Consider the following 21,811-nt stretch of genomic DNA (forward strand, 5'->3'; position numbering starts at 1 on the left):
CTTCAAAGACTTTGCTGGATGTGAATAAGCAGAACTCGTAGTAAATTAATAAATTAATAAAATAACCTCATTCTCTGTCGTCCCCTTCTTCTTTTGCCCTCAATCTTTCCCAGCATGAGGCTCTTCTCCAGTGAATCCTTCCTTCTCATTAGGTGGCCAAAGTATTTGAGTTTCATCTTCAGGATCTGGCCTTCTAAAGAGCAATCAGGGTTGATCTCCTCTAGGACTGGGGTATTTATTTTTGCATGCATTTTAAATAATACATACAAAAATAAAATGTATACTCATTTGCTTTATGCATGTACATATATACCGTACATACATACACACTTTTATTTGCCAATCAAAGATATTTATCTGGTCCTGGGATCGTTATCTATTAGCTGCCTGAGTGAATAGGGATATCTTCAGTTATTACCTAAAGGCAAATGTTATGAGCGCCATTGGTGATTCTAAAGGAAATTCCTATTGCCATCAAGAAAGACCTCATAATAAAGATGAAAATATGGTGTTGGAAGACTTCAAGAATTTAGACTTAGAAACCTGCATTATTTAATTGGTCAGCAATATCTTAGCCTCCCATTTGGGGAGTTTTGTTGCCTCATTACTCCCCTGCTACAGACCTAGTCCAAGGCTGCTGTGTCAACATAACGAAAGCCCTTGGCTAACTAGCAGCGTGGTTTGGGTGCAAATGAAGTAACAATTGTATAGATATGACCTAGTTAGAGAATTCTTGGATAAGAAATTTACTGATTATATTACTGTCTGCCTTTCAGTGTGGAAAAGGGGGTCTTGCTTCTTTCTTGCCAAATTCTTTTTTTGGCAGGCCTACTGAAGGTTTGAAGTGCAGGGCAGACAAAGTTTGCAGATAATCCTGACCTTGATTTGACCAGGGCTGCTGAAAGCAAAATTAGTTTGGGTTTTAAGCAGTAGGGTACGTCTTTTAAGTATGCTGCATGTGTCATATGTGGAAGTCATATGGATGTAGAACTAGTCAAGTGGGGATTGCATTTGGGGTTTCAGCCGACAACAACAAATAGTAGACTTTCACTGATTACAGATGAACAGAGTTGGAAGGGACCTTGTAGGTCTTCTAGTCCAACCCTCCGCCCAAGCAGGAGACCCTACCCTGTTTCTGACAAATGACAGTCCAGCCTCTTCTTGAAAGCTTCCAGTGATGAAGCTCCCACAGCTTCTGAAGGCAACTTCTATTCCATAAGTTGATTCTTGTCACTGTCAGATAATTGCTCCTTATTCATAGGTTGAAGCTGTCCTTGATCAGTTTCCATCCATTGTTCCTTGTCTGGCCTTTGGGTGCTTTGGAAAATGGCTCAACTCCCTCCTCTTTGTGGCAGCCCCTCAAATATTGGAACACTGCTATCCTGTCTCCCCTGGTCCTTCTCTTCATTAGATTAGCCATGCTGAGTACTTGCAACTGTTCATTATCTTTTAAGACATGCTGGGGGGGGGGGGGGAGAACATATATTTTCTGCCCTTATGTTACTTGTCTAGGTGATATCAGTGCTAAATATCAGTACCGTTTGAGAGCACTAATCTGTCTTATGTTCATTATGTGGCCGAGGATTTTGACAAGTGCTCAAAACTGCTATGAATATTTGGAGTTTAGTAGGCTATCAGTGCTAAAAATCAATGCCATTAGACAGCATTTGCCTGTCTTAACTTCATCATCTTGAGAAAGATTTTGTCGAGGGCTCAAAAATGCTGTGCATTTTTGGAGCGCAGTAAGATTCCCTTGAAATCCACCTGCGTTCTAAAGTATCAATTGTCCCAAAGGTGCTTTTCCAAAAAGCAACTGGATTTTTTGGGGGTTCCCCCCCTCCCCGAAATCATTTCACTTCTCATCCAAGTAGCTTCTTCAGAGTCACTGCACAACATCATGGTGTAAGATGTGTGGCTTATTAGACAATGATGTAGGGGATGGTGAAAAGTTTGTTGTGCATCTTTGAACACATGTTTGAAACAGTGGAGCTTTCATTGGACTGTACAGCCAGGCACTTTTCCCTACTTTCAAAGGAGGCAGCTGTATGGAATGTTATTTCCCATGGCATATGCTTTCAATTAGCCTAGTCCAAATAGCAGGAACTGTTTAAAGTTAATAATACGATGCTGAGCTTGTCGATCAGAAAGGTCGGCAGTTCGACGGTTCGAATCCCAAGCGCTGTGTAACACACTGAGCTCCCTTTACTTGTCCCAGCTTTTGCCAACCTAGAAGTTTGAAAGCATGTAAAAATGCAAGTAGAAAAAATAAGGACCACATTTGGTGGGAAGGTAACAGCGTTTTGTGCACCTTCGGCATTTAGTCATGCTGGCCGCTTGACCACAGAGAGGTCTTTGGACAGCGCTGGCTGTTCGGGTTTGAAATGGAGATGAGCACCGTCCCCTAGAGTTGGGAACGACTAGTACATATGTACGAGGGGAACCTTTACCTTTTACAGGAAGAAAAGCAGATTTTCTCCAACTAACCAATACTGCGCTTAATAAATGACCATGATATTAATACATAAAACACTTATTCCATTCTCATGAACCAACATACTTCACAATATAACCTATAACTTATATACCAAAGATATATATATCCATACATAGATACATATGAAAGAGAGAGAGAGAGAGGGAGGGAGAGAGACGTGTAGATATATAGAATATCTATAACTTCTTGAATTCATCATACCTTACAAAATTGACTACATATTTCCATCATACATGTACCATTGTATTATATGTTCCTTTTATGCATTTTTACTACTATTATCCATGTCATACAATAAATAACTAAATGAATGCATTTCTTTTGGTGGAAAGGTGAAGATAACAGGGCAAAATAGGTCACAAAATAGTTGGCAAAGTATAAGTTTTTTTTTTTTTAAACAGAGAATGGAAAATGTAGGGAGATATTTTCCTGGGCTGTTGTGTTAGGAAGTTGGACAATTTAACATCTTGCCTTTTCAATCCTGCTGGGTTGGAACTATTTAAAATTGAACTATGGCTTATAAAACAGATCCTGTGATTTATGGTGTGAATCTCCCAGCTGAAGCCTAAATGTTTGTCTATCATCTCGCAGAGGTCAGAAATACTTGTGTAACACTTCGGGGTGTTGACTGTGGAATCTTTAAATAAAGTTTCTAAAAGTTGCATTATATTTTGTTGTCCTTGACTGTTATATTGCAAAGTTTTGATGTTTTCATCAAGATGTAGATGTGTTTACTTACTTGTTACAATATGTCCAATGTGAGTAAAAGTTGCTATTCTCTGTCTCTCTCCCTCCTCCTTCCATCTCTCTATCATCTATCATCTCCAAACTGGTGAAATTATGTAATTTCAAACACCCTTAAAAGCCATATTTTATACTGCCAAAAATAAATCATAATTAAGGAAGTGTGAATATGAAAACTGTCTAAACTACCACAAAATCCAACCGACGGGAACAATCTTGGAAGGTCAAGTTGCTGGTTTGTTTGTGTTTGAAATGATTCTTTTTGATATATCATTACAGCAGCTTGTATGTCTGGGAGAAGTGCTGGCACTTTTCACCAATGGTTTTTAGAAAATGGTTCTTAGCCTATGAATGGAGCCTTACTAGAGTCCCTCCTGTACAAATGTAGCCATTAACTCCTTATCTGACCTGATGAAATGATCTTTGTGCCACCGTGAATGTCCCATATTACTACTAGAAAGAGAATTAGGAAATTCTTGTATTCAGGTGGAGTAAATCCTGCTGAAGAATAAGTGTCATCAGGTCTATGCAAATAGAAGTATGGATTTCAAACTTCCCACTAGATTTTATTGAAGAAATATTCTGGGACTATTCCCTTGATTAGCTATGGTGGGGGACATGACCTTTCATCAAATGATGGATCTTCCATAAGATATGACCCTTGTTTTTATCCATTTACTTTTTAGGATTGCTAGGAGACTTTGTGGGCTCAAGAACATGGTTGCTATTAAAAAGATGCCAATTAATTATCTGCTGTGGAGGAACAGAAGGCTGGATCATATCAGCTGCTAGTTTGATCCAGTGAAGTCATTCTTATGTAATAATAATACGAATCTTACTGAACATAGATTTCTAATGCGCCTTCGTTTCAATTCAATTCGATTCAATTACCAATAGGAAGCAGCTTGAAGATGCTAGAGTAGACAAAATAATTTCATGACCATTTGGCAATAAAATCATTTTCATCAAATGTAGAATATAGGTGGAAGGTCAGAACCAACATACCCAAACATCCAGATGTTGCACACATGGCACATCCATCTGGTGTCTTCAGTCAATTATTTTCTTGCAGGAATTGACTGATTTATAATAATATAAAATAATAATATAATATAAAAGAAATAGCTAGGACAATCTTATTGCTGAATTGTTAGATAAGAAAACAGTGTGGCATTTGACAAAAAGGATGCTCTAGGCAGTGACATTCTTTGGTACCTACCTTCTCTAAGATGTTTTGACATCTTATTGTTTAAAATCTTTGTAGACTTTGTAGACTTTTCCTCCCAGGGGTGGGATTTTGTTGCTTGTAGGGATATAAGCAGCAAAGTTATAGTTATACAGTCATAAATGGGAGGAGATGGGTGATACGAACGATGAGAAGATTAATAGTAATGCAGACTTAGTGAATGGTTTGACAATGTTGAGGGAAATATTTGTTTAGCAGAGTGATGGTGTTTTAGGGAAAAAACTGTCCTGTGTCTAGTTGTTCTGGTGTGCAGTGTCCTATAGTGTCATTTTGAGGGTAGGAGTTGAAACAATCTATGTCAAGGATGTGAGGGGTCTCTTATTGTGCACTTTATTGGTGGTATACAAATATTTCTTCCAGATTACATTCGAGTCCATACATTTATCTAAATGTAAATTTGGGATGGATTCCTTTGTCTCTATTTCTGATTTATAGTATTTGTGTTTTACTACATGTCTGAATTGCACGAAATAACAGTAGTGTGGGTCTCAGATACATCTGGTTGACCACTCTTTGTCCCAGAACACTGGACTAAGTTAACTTTTGACCTCATGCTTCGTTATAAATTCTATTCCCATGCAGTACATCCAGAGGTGGGATCCTTCCGGTTTAACAACCAGTTGGGCGATCGCGTGCTTTGCGCGTAGGAGCAGTTTTAACAAAACGTACTTCCATGTTACTTCTGGGGAGTAACACAGCTGAGGCACAGCAATCCGCTCTGCGTGTGAATCAGCTGAGAGGTTATAGGTAGATAAAGCACAGGGGTGGGCGAGCCGGCCCAGCTGAACATTGGAGCAAACCGGTTTGCTCCCCAGCTGATCGCCGGAGTTACTGGTTCTCCCAAACCAGTCCGAACCAGCTGAATCCCATCCCTGCATATATCCCATATTCTAAGGCATCTTTGCACATCCTCATCATAGTTGAAGGTCTGGTTAAGATGAAATTCTCCTTCTCCAGTGACCAAAACTAAGAAGCAGTTTGCCATTGGAGCCAAGGAAGTCCCACTCCTTACAATTTAGAGTTGTAATTTATAGCTTAAATCTGTCATGAATTTAAATTTATAAATTGGAAAAATACTCGGATCATCCTTAAGTGACTCTTCTTGGTGCCATGATCTTCTCTAGGCTAATCAAAGAACATGCCAGTTTATTGGTGGTCCTTGAGACCATTTTTTTGAGGGGAACATGCTGTTCTAGGCAGCAAACTTTGGACATCTTCCATTCTGCGAAGGTTTTCATCAAGAAATGATATTCACAAGCTTGAAACCAAACAAGTAAAATCGAATACATGCCTGCCATATGGCACGAAAATGTGAATGATCTTCGTTCTCTTTGCCTTTCCTTTGACTTCCCAGTTCAGACTTGTTTATAAACATCTGAAAAAAAAAGTATTTGGGAGGGGGAGTTAGAGATGGGAGTGCTTCCTAGTTCCCATGTAACTCTTTTAATTTCCTCTACGATTGCAGTCTTTAAGTTTCTGCCAGGCAGCCAATGTTGGATCTGTTTTGCAGATGACAAATGATCTCCACGCAGCGAGCAGTTTGCAAGACAGCCTTCCTCCACCAGATGCATGTGCCTGAAAAGTCACAGCATGTAGTTGATTTTATAGGGGATGCTGGAATTGGAAGCACATCACGTGCGGTGCTGAAGGGAGCATTTTTCTTTTGGAAAAAAAGGGCTTGCGATGCTTAAAGAAGGGGCGCTCAGATAATGGAAAAACACATTCAGAGGAACCTCCTGTATTGTCAGCACCAGATAGAAATGCCCAGGAATAGGTGGAGAATGTATTTTTTCCAACACTGTTCACAAGAGATTTTACCCCACATGGAATTGAGAGAAAGCATCTACAAGTGGTAGAACCACAGATGCTATGTCAATCGTGAAGAATCAAGAACGTGCATTAAGTTGCAGTTAAGAAGATTTATTGCTCAAGCCTACAGACAAGAATCTAGTCAACAAGAACACACAATGTGCCCAGGGAGGTACATATTAAATTTCTCAGAAAAAGTACAAGAGATGAGATTCTGAGTGCACAAAGGGGGCAAGAATTGAAATACCAGGACAGGCATATAACCATTCTGAAACAGATCCCCAAGAAAGTGAGGGAAAAAAGAAAAAGTTACTCGCAGTTAGCGAAGAAACTATACCAGAAGGGGGTGTGGTTCAGATGGCAGATGCCTGAAGGTATGCTAGTATTCTGGGAGGACACAAGAGTTAGAATCAATACACCCATAGAGGCACAGGCCTTTATGGACAAAAACAAAGCTCTCTTAGAAAAACCAGATGACCCTACACCAGATACACAGGACACGGGAGGGGCCGGAGCTCTGCCAGAGGGGGGAGATGGAGCGACACTGAGAAAACTCAGATCACAAAAATGAACAAGAAAACTTGCTTGACATAAGTTGACCGAACCTATCAATTGAATTTACATGCTGACTATATGTAACTATGTAATAATGAATTTTTTTGCAAATGTATACCTTGAGTATGGAGGGAGGGGACACCTACCGCACATTGCAACCGTCAAAATTTGTACCTATCCACTACCCTTTTCCTTGTAAAACTTTTAAAAAACCAATAAAACGTTGTTTAAAACAAAAAAAGAATCTAGTCAACTAACGGCCAGTATTAAAATGACCAGCATAAAATTGATGCTAAATAAGAGTCAACGGAATACAAGGGAGGCTGAACTTGGAGCATTTCTGGACAGTAATGATTCTAGACTGAGTCCTCTCTTGACTCCATCCCCAGGTTCTACCTCTTCTCCCAAATCTCCCACATTTTGTTGTTTACAACTTGAGATCATTCATGAGGTCAGAGGAAGTAATTTTGTTTGTCTAGAATAGCCTAGTTAGTATTTCTGCTGACCAGCCACTTCTCAATAGGCTTTGGATTCTCCTTGATTTGTTGACAGAGGCATCATCCGGTTCTTTTATTAATACCATAGACTTCTCAATGTAGTGAGGGGACAAAAGTTTGTGATAAAAGGGAAACCTGGATGTTTACAGCTCTTCTGGAATTCAGAGTTAACATAACTTGAATTGTAGCCAAGGAAGAATTAAACTGAACACTTCATCACCTTTTATATCAGAATGGGATTCAGATGGGCCCAAGAATTTCCTAAATGGGTAGTTGATGGTAAAGGATGACATTTCTATCTCTTCCCGTGCTGACTCCCACAGACATGCCTAACAGATTTACTTTCAAAGAATTGGGTGAAGGTGAAGAAGAGATGCTATAAATGTCTCCACTTTTTAAAAAATGCAATAAATACTTTTGGGGGAATTATAAGGTTATAAGGGGACATGGTGGCTTAGTGGCTAAAATGCTGAGCTTGTCGATCAAAAGGTCGGCAGTTCGGCAGTTCGAATCCATAGCACTGTGTAATGGGATGAGTTCCTGTTACTTGTCCCAGCTTCTGCCAACCTAGCAGTTTGGAAGCATGTAAAAAATGTAAGTAAAAAAATAGGGACTACCTTTGATGAGATGGTAACAAGGCTCCATGCGCCTTTGGTGTTTAATCATGCCACCACATTAACATGGAGGCATCTTTGGACAGTGCTGGCTCTTTGGCTTTGAAATGGAGATGAGCACCTCCCCCTAGAGTCGGGAATGACTAGCGTATATGTGTGAGGGGAACCTTTACCTTTACTTTTCTAACGTTATAAGGAACAATAGAGATCACCATTTGTCTATGGAAACCATGGGGCAGCAGATTTCAGACTAGGAATGCCCTTTGCTTCTGATTTGCTGCTGTTGATCTGAAGATCTGGGTAGAGATTAAACAATGGTGGATTAAACAATGGTGACCACGGAGTTCACCATTTCCATCATTTGCAAGGCATGATGAAGAAGAGAAAAGAAATGGCTCTTTATGGTAAAATGGAGACAGGATAGCCTTGTGTCATTCTGCCCGTCTTGTATAAGACCTTAGTGCCTGATTTGGTAGCCCTCTTAGTAGGTTCTCAGAACTTGGTAACTCATGACTAATGCCATTCTTCACATGTGGGAAATGAAGTTCGTTGAATGCTCTGAACTAGTAGCAAAACAGAAAGTAATACTCTTATGGAAGTATTTATTGTTTTTTGTTGTTGTTGAGGTTAATTTTCTTGAGCACTACTACCCTTTCTGTTTTCTGTTTACCTCCCTCCCTCCCTCTGTGTGTGTGTGTGTGTGTGTGTGTGTGTGTGTGTGTATGAAAGAAAGAGAGAGAGAGAGGGAGGGAGAGAAAGAGAGGAGAAAAAAAGAAAAGAAAGGAAAGGAAAGGAGAGAGAGAGAGAGAGAGAGAGAGAGAGAGAGAAAGAAAGGAGGAAGAGGAGATTTCTGCAAATGGTAATTTCCCCAAGCAATTCCTCTTATTACTCAACAAAGTAGGTCTATGTCTATCAGCCTTACCATCTGTCTGTATTGTTTGAGAAAATAATATTAATGATTAAAGAGATTTCCTGCTATTTGCACTAACTTCACATTTATTTCGCAAATGACTTGATTAGCCGTTTGATTTTTCTATGTGTGACTATCCCTCTTCCACTCCTGACAAAATTTTCCTATCACTCACCTATATTTTAACCTTTCATCAGCTACTTGTTGGCGCATGAGTTGCAGTTCAAACAGTGCTGCCTTCTTTCATGGTAAAACAAGCGGAGCATTAGGGAATTCCTCTCCTAATCCTGTGGCTTCCCGTTTGCTTTGCAATGCTGGGTGGAACTGTCACTGTGAATAAAGTATTTAGGCTGTTATCCTGAACTTGCAGAAATCTTGCTTGACTTGGAACGTAGATTTGATGGCCCAATGCAGAATAGAATAGAATAGAATTCTTTATTGGCCAAGTGTGATAGGACACACAAGGAATTTGTCTTTGGTGCATATGCTCTCAGTGTACATAAGAGAATAAGATACATTCATCAAGAATAAAAAGATACAACGCTTAGTGATAGTCAAGGTTACTAATAAGCTATCAAATCGTACTAGGAAACAAGTAAAAGCAATATAAATTGAAAGGTACAAGCAACATGGTTATAGTCATAAGTAGGGAGAGATAGACACTAGGAAGGAAGAGAAGAATAATAGTAATACATTCTTAGTAAATTATTGACAGTGTTATGGGAATTAGTTGTTAAGAAGAGTGATGGCATTCGGGGAAAAATGTCCTTGTGTGTAGTTCTGGTGTTTTGAGGGTAGAAGATGAAACAATTTATGTCCAGGATATGACGGATCTGTAGATATTTTCACAGCCCTTTTTTTGACTCGTGCAGTGTACAGGTCCTCAATGGAAGGCAGTTTGGTTGCAATTATTTCTTCTGCAGTTCTAATTATTTCTGCAGTTCTAATTATCTTCCCTCATGTTTGTTGGTTTCGTTATTGGCCTCTCTTAAGTTGGCATTTAATGCAGTTTAGGATAGATTCCTTGCTAGAACTCAAAGCTAATTATCTTGATTTGTTTAGTCTAGAGCCCACACCATTGGTCTGATTGTCTTCTTCTATACTGAGTATGGAATTTCATCTTGCTCCAAATTGTAATTCAGGATTTGCATCCGGATTGACCGTTTCTGTTCTCAGTCCTAAGTGTATTTTGATGAGCTATTCCTCATAATTTCATGAATGTATCACGAAACTAAGGTTCACAGGAATGAAATTCATGCGTACATAGTGTAATAGGGAGAGGAGAAAATATTTCCTTTTTCAGTGCAACATGGGCAAGTTATTTTTAAGTAATTGAGATGTGAATTCCTCAGCTGACTTCGAATATTACATACTCCAATAAGACACACCCCTATTATATGCTCATGTAGGCAGTCCCAGCTTCTGCCAACCTAGCAGTTCGAAAGCATGTAAAGAATGCAAGTAGAAAAATAGGGACCACCTTTGGTGGGAAGGTAACAGCATTCCGTGCACCTTCGGCATTTAGTCATGCCGGCCACATGACCACGGAGATGTCTTCGTATAGCGCTGGCTCTGCGGCTTTTGAAACGGAGATGAGCACCGCCCCCTAGAGTCAGGAACAACTAGCAAGGGGAATCTTAACCTTTACCTATAAATCACCTAAATGGTTTTTTTTTTAATTGCTAGTCAACCCAGGACAATTTTCGTAATACATTTCTGAAAATCTTTGCCTACCAATATGACTTTGCAATAGCAAAATTATGGTTTTGGGTCCACTATGGACTGGGTTTTTTTTTTTAAAAAAAAGAAGACTCGGGCCGTTCTTTTCCATATGGTTCAAATCAGTTATGAAATGAATCCTGTAGGAATAATTTCAGATGTTGGAAATCCTTTAAATGGAAAAATCTAAAACAGATTTACTCTTTTCTTGTTTCTTTCTCTCTAATTTTCCCCCTTTCCTTCATTAAGTGATAGGCAAATCAGTAAATGAGCTGTTATTGCAAAATACTGGATACCAGGGTGAGATTCCCCGTAACTGCTTATGATGGTGTCATCTTTTCCTGATGACTTAAATCATAAATACTAATGTATTTTTTCTCTCCATCTATGGAGATATCTCTTGTCTGACTCTACTGTAAAATACTGGTGGTTCAAACACTATTTGGTATATTCAATAGTTACCGTTAGTTAGTTCAATAGAACAATTAGGGGAGCTAATTGTTCATTTGAGCAAGAAAGTTGTTGACCATGTCACTTGAGGTAACATAATTAATATGGGATAAAAATAAAATGTGGTTGCGAGGTTTGTTTTGAGTTCTTCTAAAAAAAGAAAATGTATTTGTTTGGATTTCATTAAAGAAATATGATGATAGCTTTATTGAGTAGCCCGTAGGCCATATCAAAGCACAAGCTTCAAACACATATCGCCAATAAAATCCTATATAAGAGTAGGGTAAAATACAATAGTTATAGGATAAGATACAATGTAATTTAATATGTAAATATATAAAATAGAATAAAACGACATAAAATTATATTTCAATCTACCCCAATCAATCCCATGTATGCAGATCTCAACTGAACCATTTAATTTAAGTACTGTGCTGCATTAAGTGTTATTTTCAGATTTTGGCCACACATAAAGTAAGTTGTTTTGATATGGGGGTCCCAATGGGTCATTCGTTTGGTATATGGACCAAGGTACCTTGTCTCTTACGCCCTTGGTATGATCCCCATATCAAAACAACTACTTTATGTGCTGCTAGAACCTGAAAATAACACAGTACTTGAAACAAAATGATTCGGTTGAGATCTGCATACATGGGACTGATTGGGGTGACACCGAAATATAGCTTTATGTCATTTTATTCTATTTTACATATTTATGTATTAAATTATATTGTATCTCATCCTACAAATATTGTATTTTACCATACTTTTATTTTAAATTGTTTGTATAGGATTTTATTGGCGATATGTGTTTGAACCTTGTGCTTTGATATGGTCTATAGGCTAATCAATGCAGCTATAATAATAGCATACATGAATGCGTGCGCGTACACACACACACACACACACACACTGCATACCCACAATGGCCAAGTCTTTATTGTCAGGGATCCCTGTTAAGCTTGCGTGACTCAGCCACAGAGGGAATGTGTCTGTCTAATTTCCCCCCCCCCCACACACACACAATTCCACAGCCATCTGCTTCAGAAGGATGGTGTTTAATTGGAAGGTTGCTAGATAACAGCAGAGTCTCCTTGAAATACAAGCTAGCAAAAATAAATGAAGGAAGACTCAGGTTAAGCATCAACAGTAGGTTCATTCAGGGCACTGAGGTCTGGACCGTTGCCCAAGAACACTGGATGCTGATGCAAATTCTGACTGTAGCTATCACACCGTTGCTCATTTAAAAATGTAAAGATTGCCCTTTGGATGAGATTGGGAGGCCATTTAATCCTTTACCCTATTCCAAATAGCGCTGCTCGATGCTGCAGAAAAGCCCACAAGAAGGGTGTTGTTGTTGGCCAAGAATCTACATCTGCATAATATCTATATAAACACATCTTGCTACTTTTTGTTGAATCAGATCAGTAGTTTATAGAGTCCAGTATTGTACAGTTTGACACCCTCCCTCCATCCTTCCCACCCTTCTTTCTTCCCACCCTTCTTTCTTTCCTTCCTTCCTTCCTTTCTTTTTCTTTCTTTCTTTCTTTCTTTCTTTCTTTCTTTCTTTCTTTCTTTCTTCCTCTCTCCCTCCCTCCCTATTGGAAATGTTTAGCACAAAACCTGGATCTTCTTCACACATCTGGTTTGAATGAAACAGCAGAATTGCAAACCACAGAAGCTGATAAGTGATGAACAGAAATTGTGATGGTGTTGACCTTGATAAAGATCATGTCAGCTCTTTGAAGTTGAGGAAACTGGATATACTAATACCAGTAAGGACATAGCTCTGTGTGTTTGTGTGCATGTGTTGCGTGTGTATGTGCACACAAGAGAGGGAGGAAGAGAGAGAGAGAGAGAAAGAGAAAGAGAAAGAGAGAGGGAAGGTTCATACCAGAGAATTTTTACAGCTGCATAATGAATGTTTGTGTTTTGTGAAACTAGATCCCAAACAGTTCTTCTGGAACCCCCAAACTCTATATTTAAGAGAATATATATTTTCCAAACCAGAGTTGGATGGAGCAGTGGTCCCCTCCATTGACAGAGAGGAATTTCACCTCTTTTGCTTGAAATGGGGGCTTTAGAGGGCCAGTTTGTTCCTGCAGGCAGATCTATTGATGACATCTGTGACTGTCAAAGTTTCTTGTATTGGTAGCATTATAGGAGAGGGGCAGAGCTAATTCCACTTTCCACAATTTTTCAGTTGGGTTATTTAAAACAAACTAGGAGAACATACTATCTCTTCAAGATGTCCAGATTTTCGAGCACGGAGAATATGTTTCTTTGCTTCTTTTGTTCCTGCCAAGAATCATCTTGGAAGATCCAGCTAAGATGTGCAGATCTTCATAAACATAGTCAATAAATATTTATAGCTTTGATTAAATCTCACAGAACTGTCATTTGAGTTCTTTAAAATTGGAAAGTAAGACAACCACTTGACTGCTTATTTGTAACCTATGACATTAAGTGTTGTACCTTATGATTCGTGATGAATGTATCTTTTCTTTTATGTACATTGAGAGCATATGAACCAAGGGTGGGATTCAATTTTTTTTTACTACTGGTTCTGTGGGCGTGGCTTGATGGACATGGCATGGCTTGGTGGGCGTGGCTTGGTGGATACTGCAAAATCCCCATTTCCTCTGGATCAGCTGGGTCTTGGACGCAGAGAATAGATGAGGGTAGGGCCAGTCAGAGAGGTTATTTACTGGTTCTCCGAACTACTCAAAATTTCTGCTCCCGTTTCTCCAGAATTCATCAGAACCTGCTGAGTGCCACCTCTGATATGCACCAAAGACAAATTCTTTGTGTGTCTGATCATACTTGGCTAATAAAGAATTCTATTCTATTTTATTCTAACCAGTGAGGGTTCAGAATGATGGAAAATGCCTACTAGAAAATAGTTTCAATCACAGCTCAGTAGTAAAATTACACATCTCATGCAACTATTATCAGCAAATATCTCAAATTGACTAATAAAGAAAAGCTAAGAGAAAGATGAAAACAGTTCTGCATCATCCTGAGAATAAATTAGAAAATCAGTAAATTTCTGTATTGGGGGGTGGGGGGAGGAAATTGCATGGTACCACATTATTTTATTTATTTTATTTTATTTATTTATTAAATTTATAGACCGCCCCCTCTCCCCGAAGGGACTCGGGGCGGTGTATTAGTCATGATGGCTGTAGCATGAGTTTAATACATGGAACTGCACAAGATCAGTATTCTTCTTGTAAAATAAACAGGTCTGGCAGAATATTTAGTTTAGCTGTGAGAAAAACAGAACCAACTATAAAGCAGAAATCAAATTATTAGCATTGAAAATTTGTGGGTCAGACTTTGGCACGCTCATTTACCAAAACTGGGACTGATTATGTTCATTATTTGGGATTTATTGGCAGAGAGGCTAAGCCTGTTAGCTTTGTTATTCCCAGACCCAAATGCATGCATCTCCTTTAGTTCCTGCCTCTCTTCTGATCTTCCCTTATGTCTTTGATGTATGGTCTAAAAGTAGATCTTTAGAAACTAGACCAGTATCTCTCAACCTTGGCAACTTTAACTTCAACTCCAAGAATTCCCCAGCCAGTACGAGTCTCCTTAGTTTTACCCCAAGAAATTGGTTAAAGATATCTGATAAGACTTCCTTGCCATGTTGTATGGAAAGAATGGAGAGGAGTTTGAAAAGGCCAGTTTGGCTGACAGCTGCCTTCATTTATGGTTTTATGCAACTGACTTTCCTTTCCTCTAAGGTCTTGTAATTGAATGCACAAAAGTGGGGTTTCCTACTTAAAAAAAAAACAAAAGCAAAGACTTCGGGCCTCCTTGAAATGAAAGGAGGAATACGTATCGTTGCTTGCGTGCAACATTTTTTAAAAATGTAGACTCTACTAGTGGCTGCACGCTGAGATGTACTAGCATGCACTAAATTATTTTAGCCTGCCTTAGTTTGGGCAGAGGTTCAAATATGGTTCCATTGATTTTCTATCCCAGGCAGTTTAGTTTAAATGCAGATGCAGAACGTAACTGAAGCATTTCTTAACGTATAATTAAACATTTATGTTGGTGGATGCAGTGTCTCCCAAACTGGCCTTTAGCTGTGGTTTGGCAGATGAGACTTCATAACAGGAACAGGGTCTTAATCAGATCTATTGGTCTGGGAGATACTAGATGGCCCCAGATGGAAGAATCTAGATATCTTGTTCTCTAGGTTCTGAAACAGAGTTTAAACTACCATCCACGAAGGACATAGTAACATAGATATGTTTCAGTTTGTTCATCTTATTGCTCCTTGCCAACGTTGTGATGGAAGGCTTCTACTAACGTTCTGTGCTGCTGGTTGAAAAGCTTTTTAGTAATGTGGCTTGAAATAAACTTACAGTCTGTAATGAAGGTAGTCAGCTTGGGAGTCGTTCTGTAACTTGGTACCTATAACTCTAAGTTGGAACCTTTAGTGTCATCCACAACCTACATTAAGGTGGTTCTAGATTTTAGAATGCCTTCCAGGAGTGCTTTGAAATTCCCTGTGGCCACCCTAACTTGGAAGTCTTTTTAGTATAGTTTTTACAGTATTTTATAGTATTTCTCCAAGAAGTCCCTCCAGCAAATATTTCAATGGTTTCCCGAAGATCTGTATGGAGCCACATGGATGTAATACTTTTCAGCCAAGATTGCAGGGCAGGTCTCTCAACCTTGTGTGATAGCACAGGCTCTGCAGGAGAAAGCATTATGAAGATTGAAGTAATACAACATGGATACCATCTTCAGGCTCAGAAGCTAGGATTCCATTGTTGGAATCCTAGCTTTCATTGTTTGAAAGGATGCTTTGTTTGAAGCTTCATCCTAATGAAGTATTTGCACTGCTCTAGAACAAAAGCGGATTGAGGGTGAGTTAGCTTGAATGAAGCAGTGGTAGATTAGGAGAATAAAGACAGAATTCCTCGTGCGAAAAGATTTCTATTTCATGAACTTTTGATGGATGAAACTTTTCTAGATTGGGATCTGAAGAGGAGGAGAAGGATGAGGAAGAGGAGGGGAAGGAGGAAATAAGTTTATCTTTAAACTTACTTGCTTCTTTTGGCATTCCTTTGGAGTTTTCTTCTGAAAAAATGTTGGAGCCTTTCCAGATCTTCCTCCAAGGAAAGTCTTGAATGATACCCACTTGTTTTGATTTTGAAGGTGCGTGCGTCATTGGACTGATAGGTCCATGTATGGGAAAGTGTTCTCATCTAGAGTATGTTTGGGTAGCTATTGGAAAAACCCAGCACTACAAAGTTGTAGAGCATACACTGACACTAGTAGGGGTGTTTAGCGATATTAGAGGATGGCTGGATCATCCACATGGATAGATGTGGACCTCAAAGAAGGACCTAAGCTGGTCATTTGTGACTGCATTTGAGAAACCTTATTTTTTTTAGTGAATCTGTTTATAACCATGACTTTCCTTTATATTTCTGTCTTTAGTCAGGTTTGATAAGGACACAGGAGAACGACTTCCTTATATCACCATTACCTCAACATCTAGCACAGGAACTTCACTATATTCCACCTGCTGGACATCACCCTCATGTATTGTATAAACGGACAGCTGAAGAGAAAGTCCACCGGCACAAAGTAGATCCAAATCTTTACCACTTTCCCCCTGACCGTCACAGCAATCTCACTGCCCACAAGTATCACATCCCAGCTAACGATTACCACCATGGAAGGTTTCAAAAGCAGCATTTTTGTGGACGGCGCAAGAAATGTATGTAAGGAAACTTTCTCTTTCTTTCTGTCTCTTGTTTCTTTCTCTCTCTCTCTCTCTCTCTCTCTCTCTCTCTCTGACACAATAGACCTAAGAATATTAGCTTCTTATTGTTGTGCTCAAGTGTTTGCAGGCTTGATTCAGATGTGGAAGCATCCAAAGAGTCTGTCCCAGAATTTTCTGTTTTGGAATCAGGGGTGGGCTTCAAAAATTTCAGCAATGGGTTCTCTTGCATGGTTGCTGGGTAAGGCGTTTTCCCCCTCCCTGAGCCTCCACATGTGCCCCTTCGCTTACCTCACATCCAAAACGGGCCACATGGAGACTCCTGGGAGGGGGTGGGCCGGGGTGGGGCAGGTGGAGCCAGCCAGGGATGAGATTTGGAGGTTCTCCGAACCAGCCATTATGTTCTCTATGGGTTCTCCCAAACCCGGCCGAACCCTTAACAGCTCACCCCTGCTTGGAATTGACTATTCCAAGAACTTCAGAAATGATCTAAACCTGAAGCACTCCAAACCCAACATGGGCCATCTGAAATGGTCTGTTTTGGGAGCCAGTCATTTCTGTTATATGCAGTATGGCCATCTTAAGAGCAGAATTATCAGAATATCTTTTAAGTAGGATCAAGTGCTACAACAGATACATGTAAGCATCTAGTGAGCACATGAAGAATGAAACAATTTAGTCTTTGTTTTTTAGGATGCTAACGACTCCATACAATCATAATAGATACTATATCAGACTTCCCAACTGATATCCTTTGCACCTGTTGGATTACAACTTCCACCATGTTTCATCCAGAATGGTCAAAGGTGAAAGTTATAGTCCCGCTCCTATAGAAGATTTCAAGTTACAAAAGCTAATTCTAGACATATGGAGATATGTGTGCTGAAGAACGCTTCAAATGTTGATGGCGTTATCACAACCAATATCATAACAGTTTAAATATTTTTGAAGTAGTATCTTTTCTGTTTCATTCTTGTAAGATTGTGCTAAATTCCCTATAACACACAAATGTTTCTAGTCCTCCCCCCATGCCCTTCAGCGGTAACTTGCAAGTTGTGTAATTCTAGTTGTGCTAAAGCATGATCTGACTGCAATAATCAGATGTTTTGTTGGTCCAGCCCTGGAACCTGATCAATTCTTTTTAGAAAAATACACAGTTTACTGGAGTTTTGTCCTGCATTGTGGGTGGTTTTGATGCTAATTTTTAAATATTATGTTGGATGGAGCATTGCACAACCTGCCTCTAGAACATGAGTTCCATTTCCATGAATGCTTTGCTTCGATTCATTTGGCCCAGATGGGTTTTATTTTGTAGCAAATATGTTTCCAGCCTTATTCTCCTAAACCTCCTAAACCTTTATTTTCTTGCAGTATTATTTCTTAACGCAATTCTCTACTGTCCCTCAGTACCGAATCTCTGTTTTGGAGTTTTTGCTTCTCAGGTTGGCCTGAATGTCAGGGTGGAATTCCAGCCCTGTTCCCCTCCTGGTATTTAATGAGGGATGAACCGTGGTTTTTCCTTGAAGTATACTTCAAAATTAAGAAAAATAAACCTGAGATATATTCTAAGAAACACATTTTATTGTAAAGAAAATGAAAACAAAACTTACTAGCTAATGATTACATTTAGGCAGCGTTCCTGCCTACCTTCTTGGCAGGCGAACAAAAAAAAATTAATGAAAAAATGTGGACATGTGTAGTGAGCTTAGTGATAAGGGTTAGATAAGTCTACCGTATGTCTTGGAGTTTAAGGACAGCTGGCAAACAAAAAACACAGTGGCACTGAAACCCAACTGAGAAGAAAAGGACTGGACAAGTGCACAGCACCAACAATTGAATTGGTTTTTAGATACAGTAGAACAGTGTTTCTCAACCTAAGGAACTTTAAGTTGTGTGGACTTCAGTTCCCAGTATCCCAGCTAGGGAATTTTGGAAGTTGAAGTCCACACACCTTCAACTTCCTGAGATTGAAAAGCACTGCTGTAAACAAAAGGGAAGGAAATTATTGGAGGTTGATAAATGTGTGTTTCCTGTAGGCAAATTAAAAAAAAAATCATAGCGCACCCACTTCCAAAAACTGAGCAAACATATCTTGAAAAGAACTCTGAAGATAACTTTTGATTGGAATTTAGCCTTTTTTGTAATCTCCTAGATTTATTCAGGTTTCCAGCCCCTTGACCCTGTAGGACAGAACAACAACAATAACAACTACAACAAATTCAGTCCTGAGTCTTTTCCAAATCTCTGCTCTGTTTCATTTCAGATAGTCCTAAGCCACCCACTGAAGATACATTCATCTTATCCGACGAATATGGGAGCCAAGCGAGGTTGAAAAGATCCCCCGTTAAAAACCAGAAGGGTGGAAGTTTGAATGTTGAAACGCTGGTGGTGGCAGATAGGAAAATGCTGGAGAAGCACAGCAAGGAGAACGTTACCACCTATATCTTAACGGTGATGAACATGGTAAGGCAAGATGTTTGACAAATAAACCGTGGCTCTTGGAGTGGGTTCAAGGTGGTGCAGTGGTTAGAGTGCAGAACTGCAGGCTACTTCTACTGATCACCGGCTGCCAGCAGTTTGGTAGATCGAATCTCACCAGACTCATGGTTGACTCAGACTTCCATCCTTCCAAAGTGGGTAAAATGAGGACCCAGAGCAGTGGTGAAGTTCAGCTTAGCATCTGGATCGCAGGGAAATGCAGTGTACATTTCGACATGCAATGCATTTGAATTATGGCTATGCTGGTTTAAAGATGCACACTAAGTTGTTCAGCATTTCAAGAGAATTCTTTGCTTTGGGGAAAGTTTCATAGGAAATGCCAGTCCACATCTGTATGGACCCTTCTGCTTCTAGAAACAAAATGGAATATCTGTCTTAGGTTGCTTCTGGTTGCTCAGACTTAAATGCTTCATCCAGTATTTCTTTCTTATTTTATAACCAGCCCCAGACTATCATGCGTATCAATGTAAAGTCCAATGAAATATAGTAAAGTGATATAAGAACAATATGAAAACTTGGTACCCCACTTGATGGAAGTAGTAATCGGTCCCACGCTAATTTATGGTTAACAAAGCCAGAATTCTGTAAGATACAAATGCAAATTCAGCCTTAGCAAGTGTTGTTTTAGACTCTTTGTCTGCCAAGAGAAGCTTCATGTAAAATTAATCTGGTCTTTGACAGAATGGCCTAATGAGGGGCGTTAGCAGCTTACTATGAGTATCTCTATGTGGGTCAATGATTCACTATTCCCAGACTGACAAGGGCAATTTCTTTCTCTGTAAATTTTCTGAAATCGGCCCTCCATACCACTGATGGCAAAATATAAAAAAAGAGAATAGTATGAAAGTAAGCTTTTCCAAGATATAATCCATAGATTCAACCGTTCAACACTTTCAGGAACTGGAAGAGATTTTCTGTTGCTGAATATTTCATGGTTAAAATCTCTTCCAGCTAATGAAAGTACCATTACTTTGAAGCCAAGCACTTCAGTGAAGCAAATTGAGTTGCCTCTGTGCCTCAATCAGGAGAATGATGTCATTTTATGGCACAAAGCATCCTGCTGAGAGGAACCACAGCTGCCTTGCACATCACAATGTACTTGCAGTTTGAGATGTGCAGCCAGAAAAATGGTTTGCAACTTGCATTATTGATCAAGAGAATCAACACAGCTCTGCCCATCTGAACAGGTTAGAGCCAATCTGGCTTGGCCCAAGACTTATCTCATCTAGTATTATGGTGATCCAGTATTTCCTAATAGAAGCTCACAAGGAGATGTATATTTAGATTAGATTAACAGTGTTGGAAGGGACCTTGTAGGTCATCTAGTCCAAGCCCACCCCGCCCAAGCAGGAGACCCTACACCATTTCTGTCAAATGGCAATCCAGTCTCTTATTGAAAGCCTCCAGTGATGAAGCTATCATAACTTCCGAAGGCAACTTCTGTTCCATTGGTTGATTATTATCACTGTCAGAAAATTGATCCTTATTTCTAGGTTGAATCTCTCCTTGATCAGTTTCCTTCCATTATTCCTTGTCTGGCTTTCAGGTACCTTGGAAAATAGCTTGACCCCTTCCTCTCTGTGGCAGCCCCTCAAATATTGGCACACTATTGTCATGTCTCCCCTGGTCTTCCTCTTCACTAGATTAGCCATGCCCAGTTCCTACAACCATTCATCATAGGTTTTATATATTTATGCATATATAAATTGCAAATGAGGATAAAACTGATGATAGGACTCAAGAAACTATGCACAAATAACTTCAGAACACTCAACAAAGGGATGCTGAGAATGATAATAGTTTGATAATGTTGTCTGCCTATCCATCCATCCACCCACCCAAACACCCACCCACCAACATAGTGACTATGGGTGGTAAACCTAAAACAAAATACATAAAACAGAATAAAAAGACAAAGTGGTAGTAAGCATACAGAGAATGCATCAGTGAGTGATCATATAACCATCCAACATGCTCCACTCTATCATGATATCCTGAAGCTCATTTCTGGAAGGCTAACAGGGTTGGGCCAGCTTCACCTCTGGAACAATGATATTCCAGAGGTTACAGCAGGAAGGTTTTCCTCTTAGAATTCTCCTGATGAAACTCCCAGGGTGACACCTCTTCTGCTGGACCTGATGGGATGGGTAGATGTGACTGGGGAGAGGTGGTCCCTCAAGAAACCTCCCATGCCATATAGATCTTTAAAAGTCATTGACATGGATCCAGAAGCAACCTGGGAAAAAAACGCAGCTTGTGAAGCAGAGGTGTAATACATGTCAATCTTGAAGCATACATAACTTGCTCCTGCTACTACATTTTGTAGCAGCTGAAGCTTCTGAATAAAGTGTTCAGCCAATGGTGTTACAGTGAACTATCTGGAAGGTGCCTAGGACACAAGGCACCTATGAATATTATTATTATTAGTAGTAGTAGTAAGAACATTTATTCATCTACGTATTCTGTTCCCAATGTACTAGTATTCAAGCAGGGAAGATCCTTTGAAAGAGGCTCAGTTTAGTATTTGC

The 21,811-nt window shown here is 39.5% G+C and overlaps 1 protein-coding gene across 1 annotated transcript in view; it reads left to right on the top strand.

The window, feature by feature from the left end:
* ADAMTS18 (ADAM metallopeptidase with thrombospondin type 1 motif 18) overlaps nt 1-21,811 on the top strand; it is a gene marked incomplete at its 5' end in the record, with an annotated part of 90,123 nt that overhangs the window by 8,567 nt on the left and 59,745 nt on the right. The window contains 2 exons of the mRNA XM_081963101.1: nt 16,499-16,781; nt 19,048-19,247. Of these exons, the coding sequence (XP_081819227.1) occupies nt 16,499-16,781; nt 19,048-19,247 (483 nt within the window). The remainder of the gene's footprint in view (nt 1-16,498; nt 16,782-19,047; nt 19,248-21,811) is intronic.

This window comes from Natrix helvetica (genome assembly GCF_964273705.1).
Source record: "Natrix helvetica genome assembly, chromosome: 10".
Taxonomy (NCBI): Eukaryota; Metazoa; Chordata; class Lepidosauria; order Squamata; family Natricidae; genus Natrix; species Natrix helvetica.